This window comes from Nycticebus coucang, chromosome 12 (assembly GCF_027406575.1).
Source record: "Nycticebus coucang isolate mNycCou1 chromosome 12, mNycCou1.pri, whole genome shotgun sequence".
In the NCBI taxonomy this organism is placed as follows: Eukaryota; Metazoa; Chordata; class Mammalia; order Primates; family Lorisidae; genus Nycticebus; species Nycticebus coucang.
This window is the reverse complement of record NC_069791.1, coordinates 64,205,987-64,233,335: the sequence shown is the minus strand read 5'-3', so window position 1 is coordinate 64,233,335 and position 27,349 is coordinate 64,205,987. Positions and strand designations below refer to the sequence as shown.

Below are 27,349 nucleotides of genomic sequence, written 5' to 3'. Positions count from 1 at the left end.
AAGTCCAAGAAGATAAAACATACAAACAGCTTCTCTGGAGAATAAACTTGGTGCAGGAAAGGGAGCCCAAAATCCTGACTTCTCGACCCTCTTTTCATTCCCTTTGATAACCCTGTGCTTCTTCACAGAATCTTTGAGTTCTGAGGATCAGAATTAGAAACATGTTTATAAAAAGGCATTGACATGGGTAACATACCTTGAAGAAACATTAGGTTGAGTGTCTTTTCTCCTAATCTATAACCTGTTCCACCCCATAAAAGTTACCTGAGGGGATTTTCTCTTAGACATATCACCATTTTAAAACTATTCCAAATTGACTAACCAGGGACTCTCCATCAATGAGGAATAGTGGTTTGTTTCACTGGAGAAGGTTTCTTTGAGCCCTTCTCTGCTACCAGCTAGAAGGAGAGAGGGGCACAACAGCTTATGCTAGAAGTCCGATGGGATCTGAGGACACATTGCGTTTCCTGACTGTTCCTTGCCAGCTGCATTTTCCCCTGGGGACCCTTGGGGTGTTTCAGATCGATCAACTAAAGCACCGATTGAATAAGATGGAGGAGGAATGTAAGCTGGAAAGAAACCAGTCACTGAAACTGAAGAATGACATCGAGAATCGGCCCAAGAAGGAGCAGGTTCTGGAGCTGGAGAGAGAGAATGAGATGCTAAAAACCAAAAACCAGGAGCTGCAGTCCATCATACAGGTGAGGGCCTGGGCAGGTGGTGGGGGGAGCCTGAAGGGGGCTAAACATACCTGGGAGGTGTGTGTCCCAGAGCCCCGCCTCAAACCTCACTGACTGCAGGGCCACAGACATGCATATCACCCCTGAGTACCTTAGTTGTTCGTTTGTAAAGAAGCAACCACACCACCCACTTGTTGAGAAGTGACACTCTGTGAGATAATACTTGAAGCCTTCCATTTCCACCATGCACGTGGAAATCAGTGCCCTGAGCACTGTGAAAAGACGAAAGTCCATCCAGGAAACCTAACTTGCTCTTAAAGATTTGAGGAAACTTTAAGGACAACTTTAAACTCAACTTTAATTCTTTGCCTCTTGTTCACACACGCCCCCACAGTTGTCAGCACAGGATCATTTGTGGGTGTGGAGGAAGAAGTCACTGAGGAATAACATCTCAAAACACATCTTAGGGAAGGAAACAAAACGCCTCCCCTATTCCTCTAAAGCCGTTTCCCCTAGGATTGGCTGCCTGGGGTTTCAGATTCTGTTTTGGCACAAAGTATGAGTCCTGGTTTAATAGGAACAGATTAGGTGATATTTTAGGGATGGCTGGAAAGTAAATCAGCCATCCCTTTGTTGTCACCTGTGCAGTGTGTTGGGGAGCAGCAACTGCTTCTCTGGGCTCCGATAAGAGCTGGGCAGAACAATAGGCTTGAGACATTCCTGAGCAGATGCTCCTGAGCAGAAGCGGGGTTTCTGCTGCTTTCCAGGTGATAAACTTCTTAAATGATAAGCTGCTTAAAGACCCCTAGGGACATTTTTATTTTTCTTCTGCCTTTCTGGCACAGAACCCTCTGCTGTGTCAGTGTCTGTTGCTGGCTCTTCTGTCCCCTGCCTTCCAGAACCACCTTGCTCCCCACTCCCCACCCTGACGCTGTCAAACCTCCTTCTAGGCCGGGAAGCGCAGCCTGCCTGACTCAGACAAGGCCATCCTGGACATCCTGGAGCACGACCGCAAGGAGGCCCTGGAGGACCGACAGGAGCTGGTCAACAAGATCTACAACCTGCAGGAGGAGGTCCGCCAGGCAGAGGAGCTGCGGGACAAGGTGCATGTGGTGGTGGCCCCAGCCGGTGCCTCGTGCAGGTCCCCTTGCATCAGCGGGCACTGACGGATGTGTGTCAGCAGGACCTCCTGACCTGTACTCCTTTCAGGGGACTAGGTCTGACCCCTAGTATCAATTCCGTCTCCTTCCCAGCACCCAACCTCCTTTCAGCTGTGCATGAATAACTATGTTAGCACCAGTCCTCCCCTCCTCACCAAAGGCCGCAGGAGTCCAGCACAGTCCTCCCCTCCTGACCTGGCTCATACAAGGCCTGTGACAATGCTCAGGTGGTTGTCCCACTATTGTAGTCCCTTCACTCAGCCAGCTGGCTCTCAGAGGGACAGGCCACATCCTGACCGTAATGGCTTTGGGAGGACAAGCCAGCTCCAGCCAGCGGGAAGGCATGACCAGAAAACAGCTGTTATCCTCGACCTATCGATCGCCTAATGCATGTATTGATTTCTCCTTTTTGCTCACAGTACCTGGAGGAGAAGGAGGACCTGGAGCTCAAGTGCTCAACCCTGGGGAAGGACTGCGAGATGTACAAACACCGCATGAACACCGTCATGCTGCAGCTGGAGGAGGTGGAGCGGGAGCGGGACCAGGTGCGGGCATCGCTGGAGCACAGGGACACGAGGCCACGCAGGAGGAGCCAGGGCCCAGGCCACAGGGCTGGTGGGGGTATCTTGTCAGTGTAAAGTCACTGACTATGCAGGGATTGCCCATGAGTCCATCTTTCATATTTCTATTCCAAAGATAAATTCCAGCCTAAGAGATTTTTGGAATTCACAGGCACTTAGGTATCGCAGCGTCTTAGCTGGGCTCTGACGGCTTCCACAACCAAGCATGGTCCTGAAATGCCCGGTCTCTGGAGTGGGAGAGACAGCTACAGACCCCAGCCCTGTGAGGCATACCCACCAGGGAGCTGCCACACACACCCCCTATGCCTCAGTGCTCTCATCAGTAAAATGGGGGTAAATACAGTTGCAGTGCTTTGGGGGCAGGGTGTGGGCCCCTGGAGTTGCCACGTCAAAGCTGTCAACATAGTGCTCCCTGTGTGGCAGGGCTGCACAAGCAGCTCTGCAATGGTGTTAGTGAAGGAGGTAGTCTGGGTCAAAGTAGAAGCCACGAAGATTTGGCTGCCCCCAGGCACTGTGCGTTTGGGTCAGTGGTGGTTGCCAAAGCAGCCTTCACCCTTCTTCCACCCCTCAGGCCTTTCACTCCCGAGACGCAGCCCAAACCCAGTACTCCCAGTGCTTGATTGAAAAGGACAAGTACAGGAAGCAGATCCGAGAGCTGGAGGAGAAGAACGATGAGATGCGGATCGAGATGGTGCGGCGAGAAGCCTGCATCGTGAACCTAGAGAGCAAGCTCCGGCGCCTCTCCAAGGACAGCGGCTGCCTCGACCAGGTGGGCCAGGGTGGCCGAGTACCCCAAACTGAAGCCGGTACCCACGTCCCAGGAGACAGCTGGCCAGAGTCTCCACCTCTCCATGCAGTGGCTCTTTGTACATGGGAAGCCAGAAGTATGCCCTTCCCTCCCACACCAGAGCAGTCTACATCCTTGAATCTGTGCACCTCTGTGAGGTGATAAGTAGGGTCTGCTCATTTTGAAGATAGTTGCAGATAAAGGCCTGTCCTGGCCAATTCCTAGCTGGGTGACTTCCCCCTGAGGGGTTTCGGCGCACTCCTAACTGACCACAGCTAGCTGCTGACCACCTGCGGCACTGCCCCACTTACTGAGCGGTCACTGGGTTTAAGACACCCTGCTCTGTTGGAGTTGCTGGTGCCCATGAGCAGACTTTCACTTACAGACAGTGTGAATTGCAATGTGTGCTTCCCAGCAGGTCCCAGGTGCTCAGAAATGTATGAAAGCTGCTGTCCATGAGGATGCTCTTGCCAGCAGCATAGCTGTGGGTTTATATAGTACCGTCACATAGAGGAGCCGACAAAGCACTTTCCATGCATTGTCACATTTACCCACAGACCCTCTCTCAAGAAAGACATGCACTGTCCTTATTTACAAAGGAAGGGGAACAGATATGTGCAGCTGAGGAGGCTTGCCAGAGGGCACAGAGAACTCAGACCCCAGCACTGGGGTCATATACAGCAACACGACATTTCAACATGATGCTATAAACTCCAGGTTAAAGGAGTGCTGTAGAGCCCAGGAAAGGAGGCCTGCCTTCCCTCCAGGCTTTGGGAAAGATCCTCTGCAGCAGGAGAGGCTCTCACTGGCCCCAAGACCCCCACCTGTGCTCTTCCCCCCACCTCACCTGGCCAAGTCCGCTCACCTCCTATTGACTGAAGTGCCACTTTTCCCAGAAGACCTTGGCCAGCTCCAACCAGGGGTCCTTGTGACATGCTCTCACCTCTTGTTTGAGTATGTACCACAGTTTGTAATTGTGCATTAGCTCCATGAAGGGTAATGTTTCCAACACCCAAGACGGAGACAGGCACGGGGGTGCCCTCCAGGTGTACAAGCAAAGTTCACATGGGGAAGAGCCTGATTAGAGAAGGAGAACAAGATCAGCATCCCTGGCCACAAGGCTGACACTTCTGCCTCTCTGGAGCAGGGACAGGGGTAGAGTTATGAACAAGTCAGGGGATGTACACATGCTGGGGAGCTCTGATGCCATTCTGGGACCCTGAAGGGTTTTGTGCAGGAAAACAGGATAGAAAGTGTTAGATTTGGAGGCAGCCTAGCATGAGGGCATTGCATGGTTTTGGAGGGTCACACAGAAGTTCCTTAAGTCCCTTGTACCTCAGCTTCCTATTTTGTAAAATGTGCTTATTAAATACTATGTATACTGGTCAGGAAGGGTTAAAGGAGATGATGAATGTGAAGCCCTCAGGACAATACTCGACACTGTGTTTTATCATTATTCAGTCAGTCAGCAATATTTGCTCTATTTTTAGCTTAGGCATAGGGCTAGAAATTAGAAATATAATAGTGGTTGTAAGGGACTGAGACAAAATAGGAGGCAGTACACTTTCTGTGGTTAAAGATGACGCAGGCTTGGTCCAGGGCCCTGCTATGTGGGCAGGTGACAAGGACAAGAGGCCTCAGGTGGACAGCGGGCTCACGAAAGGACAGCCATCCTATCAAATTTGGGAGGCTAAGGGATGATGGCACTGTCAGCCTCTTTGTTTTGCCAACCAGTGGTTGCCTGTCAAGCCACATCACCAGCATCAGCTTTTCTTTGTCCCCAGAGTCTGCCCAGGAACCTGCCTGTGACCATCATCTCACAGAACTTTGGGGATGTCAGCCCCAGGACCAATGGCCAAGAAGCAGATGATTCTTCAACTTCAGAGGAGTCACCTGAGGACAGCAAGTACTTCCTGCCCTATCACCCACCACGGCGCAGAATGAACCTGAAGGGCATCCAGGTACTGGTGGCAGAGGGCAGGTGGCACAGGTGCCCTGTCAGATCCTGGGCAGGAGGAATGAGGGGCAGAGGGAGTCGGCCCTGTAGGCAAGTGAGGGTGCAGCATGGCCATCCTGTTCTGGGTGGGGCCTGGGGCCCAGATGTGACTTCACCTGTTCAGCCCTATAAATCATGCCAACTCATGCTTTTTTACTCATTTACTTGCTTTTGCTGAATCCCTCTCAGAGTTAAGAGAGGAAAAAAATGAAATAAGTATTATTTCTCCATTCATTTGTTTATTCACCAAATAAATATTGAGTACCTGTCGTGTGCCAGACAACCATTCTGGGAGCTGGAGTTACAGCAATAATCCCATGGCTTTGCTCAGGACCCTGTACAGTTGTGGCACGTGACTGGCTCCCGATGAGGAGAGGGAAAATGAGACCACTTTCCAGGCCCTGAAAGTGCCCTTGCATCTCCCAGCCTTGCACACACGAGCCAAGGGACCTGAATCAGCACACTGAAGCCCAAGCAGGGAACCTTTAGCACCTCTTACCGTGGGCAGCCCAGGCAGCTCCCAGAGAGCCTCATCTTTTCCTGGAATTTCTTTACACTGTGTACCCAGCTCTGCTCAGCCTCAGGCCTCCATGCATTACCCCCTTCTGTTCTCCTGCTCTTGGCTCTCATCCTGTCTTCTACCAAGAGGCATGTTGCACAGCCTCTCTGGGAAGCTGTTTGTCTGCACCAGTAGCTGCCTGACTCAAGCCCAGGGGAGCTACTGCATCTCATCGTCCCGGCCGCAGGAGATGGTACCGCGTGTATTCTGTGCCAACCCAGGCAGCCACGTGATGAGGGGCAGGATGGCGCGCCTCGTTTCATTTTTTTCCTTAGCTCCAGTGACACGTGTCTGGGGCCTTGTTTGATTTGTGTCCTGCGTCTTGTTTCTTCCTCTCCCCTTTCCTTCAGCTGCAGAGAGCCAAATCCCCCATCAGCCTGAAGCGAACATCAGATTTTCAAGGTTAGTGAGATGCCTGGATCCCTCTCACCATCTCATCTGTCACTCTGACTCTCTCGGCCCATCTGTTTCTCCCACTGTAGCAATCAGCCCCACAGGGTAAACCTGCTGAGGCCTTGGGGGTCCCCAGGTGATGGGATCTGTCCAGATAGCAACTAATGTTCATTATCATCTGAAGTGGGCAGGAGCCGGGTCTGCAGAAACATCATCCCGCCCTGCCCATTTGGTGGGTCTGTCCAGAGCCCCTGACTCTTCCACTGAACTGTTCATCTCTGCTCACAGCTTATTAGCTGGAGAGTTGCATGCCCTTCCCCCAGATTTATAAGGGCTGTCTGTTCACGCTTAAGCCTCCAGTTCTCTGAGACATGCTGCCTTCGGAATCCTCCCTTCCATCCTCCCTATGTCTCTGGAAGTGACAGATCAGCTACCAAGGTGTGGCCCAGGCAAATCAAGCACCTACTATGTGCCAAGTGCTAGAAGGTCCTGGTAGTCACCCATGGAGTCCATGCACTTAGGCAGGGCCATAGCCAGGAGGCAGAAAGTATGTGGGACACCAAGCAAGCATGTCAAGGGAGGTTGGAAAAGGACCTTCAGGAAAGGGACATTTAACGTGGGGCTGGAAAGGGAGCATTTTGACCAATGGACATGATCTCTGGAAAGACTCCTTAGGACAGATCTTGGCACATAAATAGAGGTGTAGAGACCAGGAAGTGCACAGAGTGGAAGCTGCCCTGCCATCATGCACCACAGAGTAGTGGCACATTGGGAATGAAATTTAGGGGTGCCACGCTGGAGATGTGGACCTCGTTCTGCATGGCGAGGGCCTCCAGGTGGCTTTGAGAAGGGCAGGAGAGTGAGGAATCCAGACTCAAGCTTCAGGCAGTTCTCATCAGGCCTGGAGAGCTGGGGGCCCAGTCTATCCTGCATGGTTATGTCAGCAATCTCAATGGCCTATTTATCAGAATGGAAGCAGAGAGGGTGTTTGCCCCAAAAGGAAGGGAAAGGGTACATCCAAGTCATTGGGTTTCATTGCTGCTCACCACACCATGACAGGCTTCTCAGCGGAAGGTGCTGGGGGCCTCGGGAGGACAATAAGGCCCCCACCAATGGGGACGTCTGTGTGCATCTATCTGTGTCTCTGCACATGCACACATGCACGCACAGCACAGCAAGGAGTGACCAGGAGGGGACACAGATGGTGAAGCCATCAGACTAGGGCCAAGAGGAGTATACGTGGAGTTCCCAGGCAGCGGGGGGACACCAAGGGAAGCTTTACTGAGGAGGGAACCAACCTGCCCCTACCGCATTTGCCCTGGTTCTATGTTGGCCTACCCTGCCTGTCAGGAAAAAACGAATCTGTTTTAATGATGGAGAATTGGGCAGAAGGACCTGTGCCCCCAGCTATACGTTATTCCCAGATAATGCTCAGAATGTCCCTAGAGACAAATGACATCATTCACCTTGACCTAGGCTGCTGGGCTGGCCCTGACCAGGGTGGGGGCGGGGGGGAGAGTAGAAGCATGTTGGTAATCAAAAGTGCTCCTGGGAGCCTACATTTGGGGTGGGGATGAGAAGAGGTTTGAGTGCTCTTCCTCCTGCAGATGCCAGAGAGGGGTCCCCAACCCACCTGAGAGGAGGCGGTTTGGGGCGGACAGCCAAGAAAAGAGCCCTGTGTGCTATGGGCTCTGATTTCCTTTCGCTCCCTTTCTCTCTCCCACCTCAACCTCTCCTGGTCCTTCCCCCGCTCCCTGTCCTCGGGCATCTCTGAGGACAGTCAAAGGACTTGAAGATGAAGGCACTGACACCAGCCCCCGCTCCTCCAACTCCCTGCCGGTCAGCAGCTCCTTCTCCAAGATGGTACGTCTTTGCCCCGCCCACTGCCCCCCAGAGTCTGCCCAGGCCCCCACCTTCCACTGCTGGGGTGCAACCCAACCTTCCTTATGTTTATTTAAAGACATTTCTGCAGCCTCACAATGTATTTACACCTTCCTGCCACCTCCTTTCCCAATTTAACACTTGGTGGGAGGAGGAGCCAGGCCTCTGAGGGGCTGTTGCAAATCATGCAGCGGCTGAAAATTCTGTGCAGCTTTGCCCCCGGCAGCTCCATCGGCCTGGGATGCAGCAGCCACCATGAAGGCAAAGCTTGGCCCCTTCCTGGCCCAATGCCCCCTACTCCTTGGCTCCAGCCTACCTAGGCAGAGCTGGGCAGGGTCCCAGCCACCACATCTGGTGCCGCTCACCCCAGCCAGCCAGCAAAAGGCACAGGATTGAAAATTCTAACCCCGAGGGGGAAGCCCCAGGAAGCTTGTCAGCTCAGCTTCCAAAATCAGGCCCTAGGGGAGGCAGAGATTTCATAATGAATGATTCCTATCTGACGGCAGCTCTGGGTGGCAAAATCCAAGGCTCTTATTTAAGGCAGCCCTCCCCAGGAGCCAAGGTCTAGTTTCAGAGGTCACCTTCTAGCAGTTCTGCTGTCCTCCCCCCACATCTCAGGCCCACACTGTCCATCGTGTCCACAGCAGGTACCCAAAGCAAGTGCAACCAGGGGACATCAAGCTCAGCCTGTGTGGGTGGCAAGGCACCCCTTGGCCTCCAGAGCCATGGCTGGTTCCCACCTGTGTCCTCCCTGCAACCAGATATGTGATCATATATGCTCCCAACTCAGTGGCTGCAGCACCCCAGGCTGAGCTCAAGCTTTCTCTGGCCAAGGTCACCTCTGAGAAGCAACCTTCTGCACCCATCCTGCCTGAGTCAGAGGGGAGAGGCAATCCAAGTTAAATTTAGTCCCTGTGTATATAATATTTAAGACCAAGGAGGTGCAGGCATACAAACATCCAGCTCCAGTAACACATCCGTGTGTGTTTGCAGCAGCCCCACCGGAGCCGGAACAGCATCATGTCAATCACCGCTGAGCCCCCAGGAAATGACTCCATTGTCAGGCGCTATAAGGAAGATGTGCCTCATCGCAGGTGGGTGGCAGGTGGAGGCAGGAGATGGGACATCTGCCAGGCCCCACCATCTGCCAGTTTGCTTGGCTAGCCCATGCTTAAGAACTCAGTCATCCTTGAAGCCACCTTGAGAAGGAGGTGGGGTGTGCAAATAAGGAAGCTGGGTCCAGGAGAAGGTAAGTGGCCTCCCTGGGGTCACCACATGACCCCATATCACCCAGAAATCATGGGTCCAGAGCTTGGCTTTTTCTGCCAAAGAGCGAGAGGCCCATGAAGGGCCTCCCCACCCCTTTACCCACCATCTTCCTCATCTCCTGAAAACCATGCATGTCCTTGGCATGGAGAGCCACAGCAGAGATCTGCCTGGCATCCAGACATTTTGAATCAGCAGGTGTTCGGTATATTCGAAGTCAGAGATTATTAGGTAGTTTTCAGAAGTTTCATGAGCAAAGAGTGGCTGAGGGAACTGGATACACATCCCATCCCTCACTGAGTACCCCCACCAGCCCCATCTGTGCCGGCTACCCTCCCTTGGGCAGGTGTTAGAGGTGCTTTTTGGAAGCCGCATGTACTGAGGCCATCTCCACCTTGTGACACTATTGCAAGGTCTGCATGCAGATACTTGAGAACCCCAGAACACACCAATCTGCTCCTGTCCCCTCCTGTCTGAGAAGCACTCAGCTCTAGGGCCATTCTGAGATGTGGCCAAGTGTAGACAGGCATTCAGCATGTGCCAGGTCAGGGAAGAGTGAGTGAGAAACAAACTCTCAGAACCAGAGCTGCTCAGAAGCTTCCCCCACCCCCATCTGCCCACATACTGACACAAGCGCCCTCCTTGGCCCTCTCTTATGTTTTGCAGCACAGTTGAAGAAGACAACGACAGCGGTGGGTTTGACGCCTTAGACCTGGACGGTAGGTGTCTGTCAGGTCAGAGAGGGTCACAGGTATGTCTCTGAAGAACACAGCACCTTGCACGCACCTCTGACCAACAGCACGGCCTGCCTAGGAAGGGGCCTATGCATAGTAGGTTCTCAGGAAATGCTTGTGGAACAACTCACAGCAAAGGAGAGTCTCTGCCTCTGATGGGCTTGCCTATGGCCAGGAGACACCCTGGAAACATGTTCTTTATCTCATAGGCAATGGATGCCCTCCCTGCTGTGATCAGGGGTCATAATTAAGAGAAATGCTCCTGTGCATTGCAGCCAGGCCTCCCAGAGGTGCTTGGCACACACACTTTCTCCAGTTTAACCTCAGCAGCTGCCTTTGGAAATACCGTTGTTATCCCCATTTCACAGATGAGGAAAGAGAGGAGACAGGAGAGGACACAGGAGGGGACACGAGAACAGCAGGGTGAAGGGTGGATGAGAAGCAGGGAGTACTCATAAGAAATTCATATGTTAAGCTGTTAACCAACTGCACAAAATGAGTATAGATTGGGGAAAACAAAGTTATTTCTCACCCCCTGAAATTGGAGGTGTAAGGCAGGTGACACAAGGGCTGAGGCTGTGGGATGGTTCTGAAATAGCCTTGAGGGCAGGGCCGGTGTCATGGAGGAGGGCAAGGGCATCCCCTTAGCCTAGAACCATAGGCTTGGCTTCCAAGGGGAAGTGTGTGTGCAGTGAGGAAGTCCAGCTTGGCCCAGCTCGTCTTGCCAGCCCTCACATTATGAGCACAAGACACAGAGACTCATGTCTCAAGTTTCCGCCATGGCAGAGACAGTGGTTATAGCTGTGGACTAGTGGGGCAGATGGATATAGATTCATAGACCCAAGGAACACCTGGATGGGTCAATGGGAGGGAGAGAAGTAGGAAAAACTTAGCCCACCAGAGATGACTCCGGGTATGCCTCAGAAGCCCCTGGGCATGCCCTGTTGGCCCCCTCGTGTCCAGGCTCCTCCACCCTGGGCCAGCTAAGGCTGCCAACAGATGAAAGAAAAGATTAGTGGTCCTCATTAATGGGGGACCATCAGAGCTACCAAGTGTTAAAGAGAAGTTAGCACCTAATTGAGGCTGGGTAATGAGAAGAATTGAAAGACTTTTAGAAAGGGGGGAGCTTGGAAGAGAGTCCTGGGCAACTATCCAAGGTATTTTGCAGTGTCGGGAAAAAATCCTTATGCAGAGAAGCCTTTATTATCAGCCGCAAGCAGGATACTCAGGTCCGGAGTGTGTGGAGTGGGTGTTTCTCCCCCAGGGTCATCTGTGTCCAGCCCAGACCTGGAGGCCAGGAAGCTGGTGGGTGGTGGGAAGACCTAGAGTGGCCCCCCAAATGAACAATCTGAGGAATCAATTCAAACACAGACCTAGCAAGGGCTAATGAACACACACACACACACACACACACACACACACACACACACACCTTAACAGATACAAAAAAAGGAAAAACAGGATTCTTAAAAACTAGATCCCTACTAAATGGGCACTCCTGGAAGCAGGAATGGCTCTGGGAGAGAGGAGAGGACCCAGGGCTGGACCACCTGTGCCCCGGTTCCTCAGGGACCCTCAGGGACTGAACTCAGGGAGGAGCACGGGCAGGAGGGCCTTGAAGGCTATGCCCAGGCCAGCCTCCCTTGGCTGTTCCAGGTCTAACAGGCACCTCTCTCCCTTGCAGATGACAGTCACGAACGCTGCTCCTTCGGACCCCCCTCTATCCATTCCTCCTCCTCCTCCCACCAGTCTGAGGGCCTGGATGCCTACGACCTGGAGCAGGTCAACCTCATGTTCAGGAAGTTCTCCCTGGAAAGGTGCCTCCGCCATCACTGCACAGGGGAAGCCGGGTGGGGCGGTGGTGGGACAAAGGCCCCTCAACCCTCGCTCACCCACACATCACATCACATGACCAGTAAGGGGGCTAGGACACCCCAGCCTCTGATGGACGTGGGAGGCTGTGCTGCCAGGATCCCCATGCCCCCTCCCACCCCTCTGTGTCCTGGTGGAGCCTTCTCTCTGCCTAGCTGCCTAATTAACACTTCATTTCCACACACAGACCTTTCCGGCCCTCAGTCACATCTGTGGGACATGTGAGGGGCCCCGGGCCTTCAGTGCAACAAACTACGCTGAATGGTGACAACCTCATCACACAGCTCACCCTGCTGGGGGGCAACGCTCGGGGCAGCTTCGTGCACTCGGTCAAGCCGGGTTCCCTGGCCGAGAAGGCAGGCCTCCACAAGGGCCACCAGCTGCTGCTGGTAAGGGGCTGGGGCTGGGCAGGGTCACGTGGCATGCCCCTGCTGCTAGGGGTAGGGGGGGCCCTAAGCCTTGCATTTCATGGCAGACCCTCGGTGGGAGCTGGAAGAAGCCCAGGGGTCAACACCTTTAGGCCCTTCTCTCCCAACTCTCCATTTCTGGAGCCAATGTACACATACACTGGGAACATGCAAGCTCCCAGGATGTTCTCTTCCCTCAGTGGAACTGAGCCGGTCAACTATTTGGAAGAGATGCTTTGATTCCCCAAGTGGATCAGTCTTGCCCCGTGGCTCTGCTGCCTGCAGAGCTAGGGCAGAATGGCCTGTCTTTACTGTCTAGCTGGAAGGCTGCATCAGAGGCGAGAGACAGAGTGTTCCCTTGGACACGTGCACAAAGGAAGAGGCCCACTGGACCATCCAGAGGTGCAGCGGCCCTGTCACGCTACACTACAAGGTCAACCAGGAAGGTGAGGCCCAGCCAGCATGAGACTCCAGATCTGGCTGGGGGAAATGGGGGGGGGGGGAGGGGGCGGCACAAGAGGTTTCTGATATAGACAAGTAACCCCACACAGCCCAGAATCTCCACTCATCTGCTCAGTGGGAGGAACGCCACCTTTCCATCTCCATCAAAGGGCAGGAATGGGAGAGCAGGCAGGGATGGCTGGCAACCTATGCAAGGCTTTGCGGTCTCATGCTGCTGAGCTCTTTGCCAAGTCCCCACACACCTGCCCCAAGATGTCTTGGGCTGCATGCCCTGCCACAACAAACACAGCATCCCCAGCCTCAAGCACACACGTCAAAGCCAGGCAGGAGGAAGTAATGGCCCTGGCCCTGCCAGGATCAGTCCTCCCTAACAGGTTGAAGTTTGCTTCCTCTCTCAGGCTTCCTGGTGGCTCTGATGTAGGCAGCACCTCTGGGGTGCGCTCACTCCTGGTGGCCTCACCACCAAGCAAGCCCATGGAGCCACCTCCCAACCAGCCTTTGGCTCTCCCTTCCCGCCTGGCCCCAGCACCCTTGACTCCTTATCACCTCTGTTAACTCCTCTTTTTCAGCGGAGATTCCTGGACGGAGCACTGAGTTTTGTTTCCTATTTCCTGTATTCCCGATGTCTGAGTTCTCATTCTCACCTTTAGGTCTTCCTGCATGATTATCTCTGCAGCTGGAACTTATTTTTAACCACTAGGGCTCATGAATGTTTCAGCAGAACATAAATAGCCCGTTTCTTTCTAGCCACCCTCCAGTGTCCCCGCTCCACTCCTTCCCAGCAGTGCCCTGCCTATGCAGAAAATGATAATGACACGCTGACCCCAAACACGGGCTGAGTCGTCCCCACACGCGGGACCGGCTGCTCTCCCACTCCTGTGGCCTGGCTTTGTGGCCAGGAAGAAAATCCCTAGTCAGTGCCCTCCCTGCCCACTGGTCGGTAGTGCCACAGCACCCCCCAGAGTTGTGCAGCAGCAAAGCTCTGCAGTCTGGAAGTCCAGGGAGAGAAGGTTCACTCTGGCAGGGACCTCTTTTTAAGCCCTTTTCCACAGGATACAGAGAGCTCAGATAGAAATTGCTGTTGACCCCAGCAAGGTGAGTGGGAAGGATTCTTAAGATGCACCAAACAAACTCAGATCCCCAGAAGGATCTAATAGGGAATCCCTGTCCCTCTATCCCCAGCCAGTGAGGATATTGACCATTAGAATGAAAATGCGTCAAACGGTCTATGAACCAAGTGTGTGGTGCCCCATGATCATACTAATGTACACGGCTATGATTTAATAAAAAATAAATAAATAAAAAATAGAATGTGTGGCATAGACACCTGATGAGTTATTCTAGGTCTGGCTGTTAGAACTGTGTTAGCTTCCACTGTATTATGCGCCCTCTGCATTTGGGAATGATTTGGGGATTTATATTATGGATTCATATCATGGATGTTCACTTAGAGTTTGCTGTATTTGTTGTATTCATTGTTTATGCCCCGGTTCCTTCCAAAGTATTTGCAAAAATTTACTTGCAAGGATGATGACATTTAAGGTTAAAACAACGCCTACCATGGCCCTACCTCTTTGGAAAACCATTTGACAGTATCTGCTAAAGCTGAATAGGTATATACACGTACACATACATATACACACACTCAGTGACCTACTAATACCACTGCACCCAAGAAGAGGAGCATGTCCACCAAAAGCAGTGTATAAGATTACTCATAGTGGAGTTATTCACGATAGCCAAAAACTGCAAAAATGCATGTGTGCACACAAGCAAATGGATAAATGCACCTGGTGTGGACTATGGGACAGCAGTGCTAAGAGACACACTGCTGCTACACTGCGGCCTCACAGAGCTGAGGCGCATAATGTTGAACAGTAGAAGCCAGAAGCAAATGGGAATGTCTGTACTCTTTGGTTCCATTTATATGAATGAAGTAGGGGCAATTTATTTGTACGCACATAGTGACAACACTTAGGATAAAACTTAACTTGGGGAGAGCTATTATTGACAGAGAGCGTGCCAGGTGGTGGCTACCCACACATGCATTTGTGAAAATTCTTTAAGTATTTTATACTTAAGAATGTATGCAGGTAACTGTATATAAGTTATATACTAATTTAAAAAAATTTTTTTAAAAAGCAAGTGCCGTGCAGGACATGGTGGCTTACGCCTATAATCTCAGCACTGTGGGAGGCTGAGGCAGGAGGATTGCTTGAACTCAGGAGTTTGAGGCTTGTCTGAGCAAGAGTGAGACCCCGACTCATGAAAAAAATTGAAAACCCAGCCAGGCGCTGTGGTGAGCGCCTATAATCCCAGCAGCTTTGGAGGCTGAGGCAGCAGGATGACCACAGCCCAAGTCTGAGGTTGCAGTGAGCTATGACGCCATTGCACTCTGCTCAGGGCATAGGGTAGAACTCTGTCTCAAAAAAACAATAACAACAACAACAAAAATTAGCACCATGTAGTGGTAGGAAAGGCATGGAGTTGCAGCCAAAATGCTATAAAAGTGTTGGTTGCAACTTGGCACAAACCTTAGCTCTGTACCTTTTGGCAGCCAGGACAAAAAGGGAAAATGGCAAATGACACGGCTACCTAGTCCCTAGGGAGGGAGAACTTTTTCCAGCCATGAACTCTAAGAGGAAAATTCACATGGGCACGTTATCTGAGGGTGCCAGTGAGTGACTTTGCTCAGGGAGGTGCCTGGCAGGTGCAGCCCTGGGCCCGTAGATGGACTGAGCATCTCTCCCTCCACAGGGTACCGGAAGTTGCTGAAGGACATGGAGGAAGGCCTGATCACATCAGGGGACTCATTCTACATCCGGCTAAACCTGAATATCTCTAGCCAGCTGGATGCCTGCACCATGTCCCTGAAGTGTGATGATGTCGTCCATGTCCGAGACACCATGTATCAGGACAGGCATGAATGGCTGTGTGCACGGGTGGACCTTTTCACGGACCAGGACCTGGACATGGGCACCATTCCCAGCTACAGCCGGTGAGGCCAGACTCTGACCCCACGGAGGACCACGCAGGGGCTGAGGAAGCTGCAAACATCAGCAAAGGGGCTCGCAAAGGAGCCTGGGCACAGAAGTCCACTCCTTTGCCTGTTGAACAAGGAGGTCCCCAATCCCTCCTGTCAAGAAGCCTTCCCCACCTCCCCAGGGACACTATTCTTGCACCTCCTCAGGCTGGTGGTGACCAGACCGCTTGGCAGTCCATCTTATGCTCTCTTAACATGTTCACTAGTCATTTCTTTTCCAGAAGCCATGTTCCAACCACGTTAAGTGATTAAAACAGGGGTAATCGCCAGGAATTAAGCACAGGTAGTATCAGGTAGCATGGCAGGCATCTAGGAAGCATCTCTGAGACCTAAAGGATATAGTGACTGTAAGACTAAAACATTGCTTCTCAGGCCAGTCCTGTCAGGTAAGCATTATCAGACCAGATCTCCAGGTGAGGAAACTGAGGCTCAGAGAAGTTGAGCCACTTTGCCACAGCCCCACGGTGACTCAGAGCTAGAGGTAGGATTCAGATGCACAGCTGAGGCACCGTCTTCTCCCCAGGATGCCCCAGGGGCTCAAGAGCTCACACTGGCTACAGGGCCATCCTGTGCAGAGCCAGGCATGTACGCCACCGATGTGGGCACATGTGGCGGGCTGCTTCCCTAGGCCCAGCCCTGAGGTTCTGCCCCTTTTTTCTCTGCAGGGCCCAGCAACTCCTCCTGGTCAAGCTACAGCGCCTGATGCACCGAGGCGGCCGGGATGAAGCAGATCCTGCCCACCACACCCTGAAGGCCCTGCGGGTAGGTGTGCCCAGTACCCTTTTGGGGTAGCAGGGTGCAAACCTCTCCAGCCCCAAAGTACCTCATCATGTCTTTTTTTTTTGAGGGAGTGAAGAGTGGGACCTATTAATATTGTTGAGATGGGGCGGCGCCTGTGGCTCAGTCGGTAAGGCGCCGGCCCCATATACCGAGGGTGGCGGGTTCAAACCCGGCCCCGGCCAAACTGCAACCAAAAAATAGCCGGGCGTTGTGGCGGGCGCCTGTAGTCCCAGCTACTCGGGAGGCTGAGGCAAGAGAATCGCTTAAGCCCAGGAGTTGGAGGTTGCTGGGAGCTGTGTGAGGCCACAGCACTCTACCGAGGGCCATAAAGTGAAACTCTGTCTCTACAAAAAAAAAAAATATTGTTGAGATGACTAATTATAGGGGACTCAGTTCCTAAGTAGACACCCCTTCTAGAAGGAAGCCCCCACCCCAGGAGAGCCCCATCCTCTTGTGCCCTCCTCCAGGCCCCAATTTTGCAGGGAAAGGATAGTGTCTGAGCCACAGTTTCCAGTTCTGGCTGGACTGTTGGCCTCTGTTGAAACAAGTCACCTTTCCCAAGTCTCAGGACTTCTCTCACCCCTCCCCATCTTCTCTCCATCTGAAACTCTTTGATTCCACAACTAAAGCTTCAGCACAGAGGGGGCTTGACAACAGGTCGCTGGTTCTCAACAGCATCATTGTGCTCACAAATCCCGCCAAGCCCAGCTGGGTCTGACTGATTGATAAACTCATTTCAGAATACCCTGCAACCCGAAGAGCTGCTTTCAACAAGTGATCCCCGGGTCAGTCCCCGCCTCTCTCGAGCAAGTTTCCTTTTCGGCCAACTGCTTCAGGTAAAGCTCTCCAGAGTGCCTACTGACTTTCAATCACATTTTGCTGTGGTTTTGCCTTCTCCCTGCTGAGAAGAAATGCCTGTATGAAAATAACAATGCTTTGTGTTTGTACACCACTTGCAACTTTTCGCAGTGCCTCACATCTCCTGTCCCATTTTATCCTCTCAGTGACAGGTCAGTAGACAGTCCCTGTGCCTGTTGGAAGCAAGTTCTGCTTTCATAAAAGAGTTTAGGGGGCGGCCCCTGTGGCTCAAGGAGTAGGGCGCCGGTCCCATATGCCCGAGGTGGCGGGTTCAAACCTAGCCCCGGCCAAAAACCAAAAAAAAAAAGAGTTTAGGAAACTTGTGACTAAAAGAAACTTAAGTTGGCTATTCAAATATTAATAGAAAAATCAGAAACAATGTATCAGGAGAAGAAAGCATGTCAAATATCTAGGCCAGTGTAGTTCCTCAGGTTAACCATTAAATTTATCTGAGCATCCTGGCAGCCAAGGAAAAAAGGGAAACCTAGCAGATTCTTTAAGTCTTATCTGTCTATGGAAACATTTTGGTTCTTCAGGACCAAAAAAGATTTTTTTCCTTGTACTTAATTCTAAAAGGAAAAAAAAAATTATTTGCATGGATTCATTATGTAAGAAACACAAGATGCCACAGTATGTATTATTTTCAGAAGTGATTTCACATAAATACAGGAGCATTCTTTGTGACCATTTCTTATATTTTCAGCTGACAAAAGCTAAGTGAGTAATATTAAAATGTGCCCCCATGAGCATGTTCCTTTGTAATTGCCACACTAATTAGACCCCAGCAGAGCCAGTGTGTCACTGCACTGCTCCATCCCAACACTGTAACAGAGGAAACCTAGAGAAATGGTTAGCGGTGTGACCTAGAACCCAGGTAGACACAAACAGGTGGCAGAGAGACACAAGGCGAAAGGGAACCCTGGCGAAGACTGAGGTGTTCCTCAAGGGAGAATATCTGAGATGACACATTATCTAATCCACATGTCATGCAAAAGCCTGAAAACCTTGAGAGTCTCATCCAAAGGGATGCCACCAGCTAGCACCAGGACTGGGCTGAGGTCCCAACTCACCTGCATTTCCCTTCCTGCAGAAGGAAGGGTGGGGAGAGACCCCACATAGCCCAGGGAATGTGGTGGGAACTTGGCTCTGTGCCCACGGCTGGGGTGTCCATATCTGCCTTCTAGGACTCAACTCTATGATCTGTGGAAGGAAGTGGATCCCTCCCCCCGAAAGACTTGGGGATAGTGAGGCAGGGGTTGGGCCATGGTGAGGCTGTCTGGTGCATGACCACTAAGTGTACAGTCTGTGAGCTATCCCTGCTAAAGAGGACATCCAGCCAGAGGTTTTCACCATCCAGAACAAATCAGGTCCCATGTGCCCACAGGGACTGTACCCAAAGTTCCCCAATGTAGGCAGACTTGGCCAAGGGGCCATTAAGGGCCTGGTTGGAGAAGAGAACTTGAGAGCTCGGGCATTTATTCATTAATGACACCTACCCAGGAGCTGAAGGACTCATGCCACCTGCTGGGAAGTGACTGGCCCAGGAACCCTGACAAGCAGAGCTGGGGTTTGAACAAAGGTCTGGCTTTGTCCAGATCAAGGTGGCTTCAACCAACTGGACCCTCCCTATGTTCCTTCAGTTCGTCAGCAGGTCTGAGAATAAGTACAAGCGGATGAACAGTAACGAGCGGGTCCGCATCATCTCTGGGAGCCCACTGGGGAGCCTGGCCCGGACCTCACTGGATGCCACCAAGCTCCTGACCGAGAGGCAGGAAGGTACCCCATGACCACATGGCCCCTCCCCACCAACACACACCACACAGCCCCACTTACGGGCACATCGGTTCCCTGTTACGGGTCTGGAATTCTGCTTGACTGGGAGGATCATGCAGCCTCCTGGGGTATCATCCTGTCAAGTACAACCTTCGTGGCATCATGGTCACTCTGAGCCCAGGTGCCCATGTTAACTGGGCTGTTTGCTGTGAAGTGTCAAGGGTGATTTCTTCACCCATAGAGCACTTCCTGCCATTATCCAGCTGGTGAGGGGCCACCAGGTACACTATCCCCTGTGGCAAGGCCTGGCTGATGGCCAGCCAGATGCCTGAGCTCAGGGGAAGGCAGGCCACAACCCCAGGATGGTCAGAGAAGGGTCAGGGATGAAGTCAAGGGACAAGGCGCTGGATTCTGGGCAGTGTGAGCAGACCTTCAGCTCCAGGCTTCTGCCTAGCACCCCACACACCAGCCAGAGGGGACTTGAAAAAGTGGAACTGAGGTGCCACAGCCTGCCACAGCCTGGCTTCTGTGCCTCCCCCTTACCTGCTGAACTGGGCCTGCAGGTCCTAGGCCATGTAGCCTCTCTGAAAATTGACCTTGACGGGCTGTTACAGAGGCAGCTCCCCTCCCTTCCAGGCCCCACCAGAGTCTATACTCCTTGTCTGCCTACACCCCCCACCTGCCACCCACAATGTGGTCCCCAATGACATGGCCCCCAAAGACATGGCCGAATGCCCAGGGCTCCTGGCTAGGCCTCTGTGGCATGGGGCTGTTGGTGGAGTGTGGGCGCCCTTCTGGGCAGTAGCCTCTGGGACCCAGCCTCAGGAGGCACATCCTCCCTGAAGGCCTTCGAGGCCCTGGGACCAAGTGGGTACCACAGAGGGGCAAGAAGGGTCTGACACACTCTCCTGCCCCCACCAGAGCTGGACCCAGAGAGCGAGCTCAGCAAGAACCTCAGCCTCATCCCCTACAGCCTGGTGCATGCCTTCCACTGTGAGCGCCGCCGGCCCGTGCTCTTCACACCCACTGTGCTGGCCAAGACACTGGTCCAGAAGCTGCTCAACTCAGGGGGCGCCATGGAGTTCACCATATGCAAGTCAGGTGAGCAGGGATAGCCTACAGGGGAGCCCCACAGGAAGGCCATGGATGGATGACCACCCATTCCCCTTCCCCCACCTCTTTCCTCCTCTTCCATCCCTAAGGATGGAGCAGTAGATTCCACTGGCAGCGCTTCCTCCTCACCAAGTGTAATGGTGAGGGGGTGAATCTACTTCCACACTGTCCCAGTGGCCCAGGGAGCAGGGACAGCTGCTCCCCTCACCACAGGGTTAGCCAGGCGTTCAGGTTCCCACTCTAGGCCCTAGGCTCAAAGCCAGCCAGGAATCACTCTCGGCCTCAGGCCTCAATATCCATGTGCTCGGCAGGGGTGATAGCTCCCGCCCCAGAGGCTCAGGTGAGGTGGGCAGAGCACAGACACCCAGCCCCGCTGTGCCGTATCCACCACCAGAATCATCAGTGTTTGAACATATGGATGCCAACCTAGGTGGGGTGACACACACCTGTAATCCTAGCACTGTGGGGGGCTGAGGCAGAAGGATCTCTTGAGCCCAGGAATTTGAGCCTACAGTGAGCTATGATTGCACCACTATACTCCAGCCTGGGTGACAGACTGAGACCCTATCTCAGGAAAAAAAAAGATGTGTCTCCATGCCCACTCAGACCAATTAAACATCAGATATCTAGGGGTTTTCTTTTAATTGTGGTAAAATAAATATAACAGGAAATTTACTAATTTAACAATTTTAAGTGTTCAGTGGCATTAAGTACATGTACTTTGTTGGGTAGCCTGAGGGCTCACCACCATCCATCTCCAGAACTCTTTTCATCCTGCAGAACTGAAACTCCTTCCCCATTAAACACTCAGTCTCCATCCCCCTCACCCAACCCCTGGTAACCACAGTTATATTTCTATCTCTGCCCGGGGGTAAGTCATCAACCTCTCTGAGTCTTCATCTGTAAAATCAGGATCCTGGCAGCCTATTCTCATAGAGGTCAGGGGCTGGCAAGCAGCAGGGTCCAGCCTGGATCTCAGATTCTCACCCCCCAGGTAGAGCAGACAGGGCACAGACATGGGTTCCACACCTCTCTGAGCAGTGGCTGTGACCCACCTCCCCTCTTAACAGGGCTCTAGTGCCCAGCAGTCCCCTAGACCTACATACTTTGGGGGGGTGCACAGATGCCCTTCTCTTGCCTGACCCCTGGGAGCTGCTCACCCCTCCAGGGATAGGCCTGGGGAGAGAGTTTCACTTCTGCCTGGAGACCCAACCCCTTTTCAGCTGACACCTGGCCCATAGGAGGCTTGATAAAAAGCCTTATTGAAAACCCCACTTCGCCCCATTGAACACTGCAGGCATGTCCTGTCTTTCCCTTGGTATCTTCACAGCTCTGGGTGGTTCCTCCCCCACCCACTGGCTGCTATACTTCCTCTCTAGTCACTTCCCCACACACTCTGAGTTTGCACTTGGAACCTGGGGGTTGGTGTGGGCTTCCCCAGGCCAGCCTGGACTAAGCAGAGAATTTCAGACCTCAGCTTACTCCACACTCCTTCCTTAGCAAATGGAGACCCTGAGGCCCAGAGACTAAAGGCATGTTCAGGGTCATCCAGCAAGTGATGGAGCCTCCTCCCTCCTCCAAGTAGCCTGCCTGTACTCCTCTCCCCCATACCTCCTTGGTGCTCCCACATTAAGTACCCCATCACTGTACCCACTAAGTTATGTAATTATCTGTAACCTACTTTCTTCTCCCCAGCTGGATTATAGTATTTTGAGTACAGCAGCTGTGTTTTTATTATATTTCTATTCCTACTGCCTTACCCTTACTAGGGTCAAGTGGGTGGGTGGATGATGGGTGGATAGATAGATGGGTGAATGGATTGATGAATGGATGGGAGAATGGGGGGGCAGGTGATGGTTGGGTGGATAAATGGATTTGATGGATAGATGGTGAATACATGGATGAGTGAATAAACAAGATGGGTAAATGAATGAATGATGGGTGGATGGATGGGTGAACGGGTAGATGGATGAGTGAATAAACAGATGGGTGAATAGGTGATGGGAGACTGGATGTGTCAGTGGATGGATGGATGGATGGAAGATGGTGATGGGGGAGTGGGCAGATAATTGGTTGGGTAGCACAGGAGATTCTTTTTGGTTGGCAACTGGTGATCAACATTACACCACTGCCTGAGCCACTTAGTCTGTGAGTATTTATTAAACACCTGCTCTGTGGGCTGCTGTGGGAGTGTGAGGAAGTATGACCTTAGCCCTGCCCTCAAGGGACTGCACATCTAGTGGAAGAGACAGGGTTCATTTAAACATGGCTGGAAGGAGTTCTGCAGAGCCCACTGGGGGTGGGCAGGACCTGGATGGGACTATCATCCCATGACCCCCTTGTGCTACCTCAGGACTGGCCCCTCTGTCTGCAGATATTGTCACAAGAGATGAGTTCCTCAGAAAGCAGAAGACGGAGACCATCATCTACTCCCGAGAGAAGAACCCCAACACTTTCGAGTGCATCGTTCCCGCCAACATTGAAGCTGTGGCAGCCAAGGTGAGGTGGGCACCGTGGGGCTGAGCAGGGCTGGAATAATTGCCCTCTTCTCTTTGGGAGGCCCCCATCCCCAGGCAAGGGTGGGATGAGGAGTTGCTCTCACTCTCCCCAAAAAACTTTCTCCACATCTGCCCCATATAAACTTTCTTTCCCGGTACCCTTGTTCTTGGGACTTTGATGTAGGTTAATATTTTGGGACGACCTTCTATTTTTGAAGGCTTGCTGACGCTGGTATGCCAGTTCACATTGTTTAGGGATGTGTGTGTCTGGTTGTGATAACAAGGGCCAGAGATAGACAGCAAGTGTGTCAGGGTGAGAGACAGGACGAACGAGAAAGAGACAGGTACCCCATTCACCAAATGGGAAAGATGGGGGCATCAGGAGGGCTGCTGGCAGCAAGGCAGAGGAGTTGTCTGTGCACAAGGTCAAGTCTTCCAGAACCAGGCCATGTGAGAGCTCTCTTGTTCAAGCACTTGGAAAGTCCAAGTTAGGGCAGTATTTCCCCAGCATTCTGGACTGGAGGATGGGGGGTAAGAGGGTAAGGGTCAGCTCTGTGGGGACAGGAACCTTGGGGAGGGCAGGAGCAGGCACCCAGCCAGGAACTCTGAGTGTTCAGTCCAGCCGATAATCACTCCCACACCCTCCCCACATTAAAACATTCAGAAAAATGCACAGGCAGAGCCATCAGCCATCCTAGGACAGTTTGTTATTTTTTCAAGTCTGGGCTGTAGCAGTTTAGGAAATTTTGACAGCTGGAGTGTCTAGAATGAGTTGGCAGGGTTGGAGTGGAGAGAGCGTGTTGGCTGAGGTGATGCCGTCCAGCAGCTGTGCTGTTAAAGTCTGGGCAGTGGCTGCAGCGGGAGTGGGGAGCAGGAGGAGGCTCTGGGGCACTGGGACGGCCATTTCACCTCTGGGCCTGGGTGTATGCAACTTGTGAAATTCATTGCATACTTAGGACGCTGTGTTTATGTTTAATTTCAATGCAAAGTTTGGTGGCTTTTTAAAGTAATGCCTTCAGTGAAGAGGAGCTCATGGTTAAGAACCCTCTCAGGTGCTCTCAGGACCTGCCAGCCTAACTGCCTCACCTTCATGTGTTTTCCATCCTCTTGCCTAGTACCAAGGGTGCCCTTCAAGGCCAACAAAAGTAGCCAGTATTTTATTCAAACACACTTTCACTGCCTGATTCACCCAGGCAGGGGCTTGGCCTCTGGCAACGGTGCACTGCTGTGTCCGACAGAGTCCTGCGGTGCCTGTGTCCAGGGTCTTCTCTCATAGATGCCGAGTCTCACCTGTGAAGCCTGGCCCTGTGTCCCAGCCCAGTCCTGGTGCCTACACTGTTTGGGGAGGGTAGGAGGGAGGCCACTGACTATAGCCACTGTGCTCACAGAACAAGCACTGTCTGCTGGAGGCTGGGATTGGCTGCACTAGAGACTTAATCAAGTCCAACATCTTCCCCATCGTGCTCTTCGTTCGGGTGTCGGAAAAGAATGTCAAGAGATTCAGGTAGGGCTCCCAGACCCCAGACTGCCCCTCCCCACACACACCTTCCAGGCCCTGGGGCTCTCAAGCCATTGTCCCCCTCCATCCCCCCATTCCTTTAAGTCCCCATTCAGTATAGAACCCCAGCCTGAGCAAGGAAGGCCCCTACTTTGTGGAACTGACACCAAGCTCAGCTACGGAAATAGTAACTCACACATGTTCTGTGCATTTGTGTGATGAGTGCTGGAGGGACAGGCAGGGCACCACATGGCCAGAGTGAGCCCAGCAGATGCTACAGGAGAAGCATCTGGACAGAGGAATAGTTGGTGCCCAGACCCCAGGGCAGGGACACCCCCAACTAGGGTTTGGGTTCATGGTAAGAACCCAAACCATGTCAGGCCACACTAGCCATAGGAAAGATGCAACTCAGCTTTCCAAATGCAATGGGAAGCCACTGAAGGATCTTACCAGATGAGTGACACAATCCAGCTTCAAATTTAAAGGCACCTCTCACCTCCATGTTGAGACTGGCAGGGGCTGGGGTGCTATCTGGAAGGGCATGATAAATAGTCTGATTCTGGATCCCAGTCAGGGTTGAGCCTGTGGGATTTGTTAAAGGGTGGGCTATGGGATTTGAAAGAGGGGCTGGCACTGGGCAATAAGGACAGACTTGCCCACAAGTGGCATCATCTTAGATCCTGGCCTCTCCTTGCTCACAACTACAAGATAAATATCGCAACCCCATTTTACAGGTGGGGCAACTAAGACTCAGGTTGGGCCACTTTGTTCTTTCTCACCAAATATTTGCTGAGCATCCATTAAGTGCCAGGGACATCAGTGAGCAAACGTGCTACCTCATGCTCATCAGGATGTCCCCTACCCCAAAAAAGGAAACTAACAAGTGTTGGGGGGATATGGAGAAACTGGAACCTCGTGCATGGCTTGTGACAGTGCAAAATGCAGCTGCTGTGGAAGACAGTGTGATGATTCCTCAAAAAATTAAAAACAGAATTACCATATGACCAAGCTGTCTATTTGTGGGTATATAACGAAAATAATTAAAAGCAGGGTCTCTAAGAGATACCTGTACATCCAAATTCATAGTGGCATCATTTACAGTAGCCAAAAGGTGGAAACAATCTAAGGGTCCGTCAATGGGGAATGAATGAACAAACACCTGCCACAACATAGATGATGAACCTTGAGGACATCGTGCTCAATGAAATGAGCCAGTCACAGAAGACAAATTCTGTATAACTCTGCTTAGATGAGGTCCCTAGAGCAGTCAGATTCCTAGAGACAGAAGGTAGAATGGTGGGTGCCAGGGCTGGGTGGGGGTGGGGGGGAGGAGAGGGAATGGTTAATGGAGTTTCAGTTTGGGAAGATGAAAGCATCTTGGAGGTTGGTTGCACAACTATGTGAATTTACCAACACTACTGAATTATCTGCTTAAAATAGTTAAAATGATAAATTTCATTTTGTGTGTATTTTGTAGTGATCAGCAATAAGAATTTGTTTAGATGCCCACCTCTTGGGATTTCCATAGTGAACAACATGAAGGGCACAGTACCAGGAGGTCATTGGTGCTCTAGTGGCACCAGGCAGAGAAGGGCACGTACCAAGAGGTCATTGGTGCTCTAGTGGCACCAGGCAGAGAGGGCAGGTCCCCAAGCAGTCAGTGGGGAAATCGGGGGGCTAGGCAGGTCCCCAAGCAGTCAGTGGAGAAATCAGGGTGGCTCTGGCATTGTGATGACCAGGCTGGCAGGTACCACACCAGCACCCAGCCCCACAGCCTCCCCACAGCCCCGCCTGTCTCCCGCAGGAAGCTGCTGCCCCGGCCAGACACGGAGGAGGAGCTGTTGCGTGTGTGCCGGCTAAGGGAGAAAGAGCTGGAGGCCCTGCCATGCCTTTATGCCACGGTGGAGGCTGACATGTGGGGCAGCCTGGAGGAGCTGCTCCGAGTCATCAAGGACAAGATCAGCGAGGAACAGCGCAAGACCGTCTGGGTGGACGAGGACCAGCTGTGAGCAAGCCCTCAAGTCTGAGAGGCACCCGCAGAGCTGCCTGGCAAGGGCTCTGTCTTACCTGGCAGTGGAGCCCCACCTCAGAGCCCGTGGAGACAGACATACCTGTGGGGAGCAGGCGTCATTTGTTCCACCCCGGGGCTGGCCCAGCCGTCTAGCCTTAAGCAGGGAGACAGGGCAGCAGAGGACGTAAGCCAGAGCCCTGAGGCCTCCAGCCCCTCAAGAGGCGGAGCAACAGTTGAATGTAACGCAAGGGACAGGTGCTACCTATAGGAACAGGACCCTGGCAGCCAGGCATCCGCCAGCCCTGGGAACTCACCATAAGCACATTCCCAGGCAGGACAGATCAGGGAAAGGGGTGTGTTATTATTTCTTTTGCATTAAATTATCTCCATTTGTTTTTTGTTTTTAAAATTATTATTACTTAAAAGTTTGCAGCAGTTTTCAGCTCTTACCACCTCCCAAACCTGAAAACTACTCCCAGCAAGCTTAGTTAACACCCAGCCCTACATTCATGGGTAGGGTAAAGGTGGAGTGACCATGTACCTCAGCTTCCCCGGACAGGCCTGATTCACACCTAGATTTGAAACATGCAACAATAAATTATGCCATGACCCTGGGAAGGACCATCATTTTGTGGGTTCTGGGAAGGTCTTGCTGTTTATGCTCTGTACCCCCAACCCCAGCCCTGAAGCTGGGCCTGCTTACTCTTCTGTTATCTGCACATGGTTGTCCCTGTCCCCATGCATTTATAGCCCCTGCTGTGCAGCCTTGCTTCATCCTTCAGTTCATGAGGGGCTCTATGAGGTAAGACCCATAGCTTTTCTCTGTGCCTCACCTCCCAGGAGCCAGGACAGTGCAGAAGAAGGCTTCCTCCACAGCAGGTAGCAAAGGCCCTACTGGTTCTAGAACCATGCCTCTCCTTGACTACCTTAATGCAACCTTGCCAAGTGTGAACCTAATGGACACAGCCAAACCAGGCCAGGTAGCACCCCAGGCCTA

General features: G+C 52.4%; 1 protein-coding gene across 3 annotated transcripts in view; it reads left to right on the top strand.

Moving 5' to 3' along the window:
- The window catches only part of CARD11 (caspase recruitment domain family member 11), a 115,127-nt gene extending 88,161 nt beyond the window's left edge, over positions 1 to 26,966 (top strand). For all 3 annotated transcript variants that reach the window (XM_053557159.1, XM_053557162.1, XM_053557161.1), the window contains exons 6-25: positions 522 to 701; positions 1,631 to 1,783; positions 2,260 to 2,385; positions 2,993 to 3,190; positions 4,993 to 5,169; positions 6,114 to 6,165; positions 7,937 to 8,019; positions 9,031 to 9,131; positions 9,970 to 10,022; positions 11,722 to 11,854; positions 12,097 to 12,298; positions 12,636 to 12,762; positions 15,536 to 15,776; positions 16,487 to 16,583; positions 17,342 to 17,437; positions 19,100 to 19,235; positions 20,154 to 20,333; positions 22,720 to 22,844; positions 24,232 to 24,347; positions 26,146 to 26,966. In XM_053557159.1, the coding sequence (XP_053413134.1) occupies positions 522 to 701; positions 1,631 to 1,783; positions 2,260 to 2,385; positions 2,993 to 3,190; positions 4,993 to 5,169; positions 6,114 to 6,165; positions 7,937 to 8,019; positions 9,031 to 9,131; positions 9,970 to 10,022; positions 11,722 to 11,854; positions 12,097 to 12,298; positions 12,636 to 12,762; positions 15,536 to 15,776; positions 16,487 to 16,583; positions 17,342 to 17,437; positions 19,100 to 19,235; positions 20,154 to 20,333; positions 22,720 to 22,844; positions 24,232 to 24,347; positions 26,146 to 26,350 (2,781 nt within the window). In that variant the 3' untranslated portion in view covers positions 26,351 to 26,966. The remainder of the gene's footprint in view (positions 1 to 521; positions 702 to 1,630; positions 1,784 to 2,259; positions 2,386 to 2,992; positions 3,191 to 4,992; positions 5,170 to 6,113; positions 6,166 to 7,936; positions 8,020 to 9,030; positions 9,132 to 9,969; positions 10,023 to 11,721; positions 11,855 to 12,096; positions 12,299 to 12,635; positions 12,763 to 15,535; positions 15,777 to 16,486; positions 16,584 to 17,341; positions 17,438 to 19,099; positions 19,236 to 20,153; positions 20,334 to 22,719; positions 22,845 to 24,231; positions 24,348 to 26,145) is intronic.
- The last annotated feature ends 383 nt before the right edge of the window (positions 26,967 to 27,349 follow it).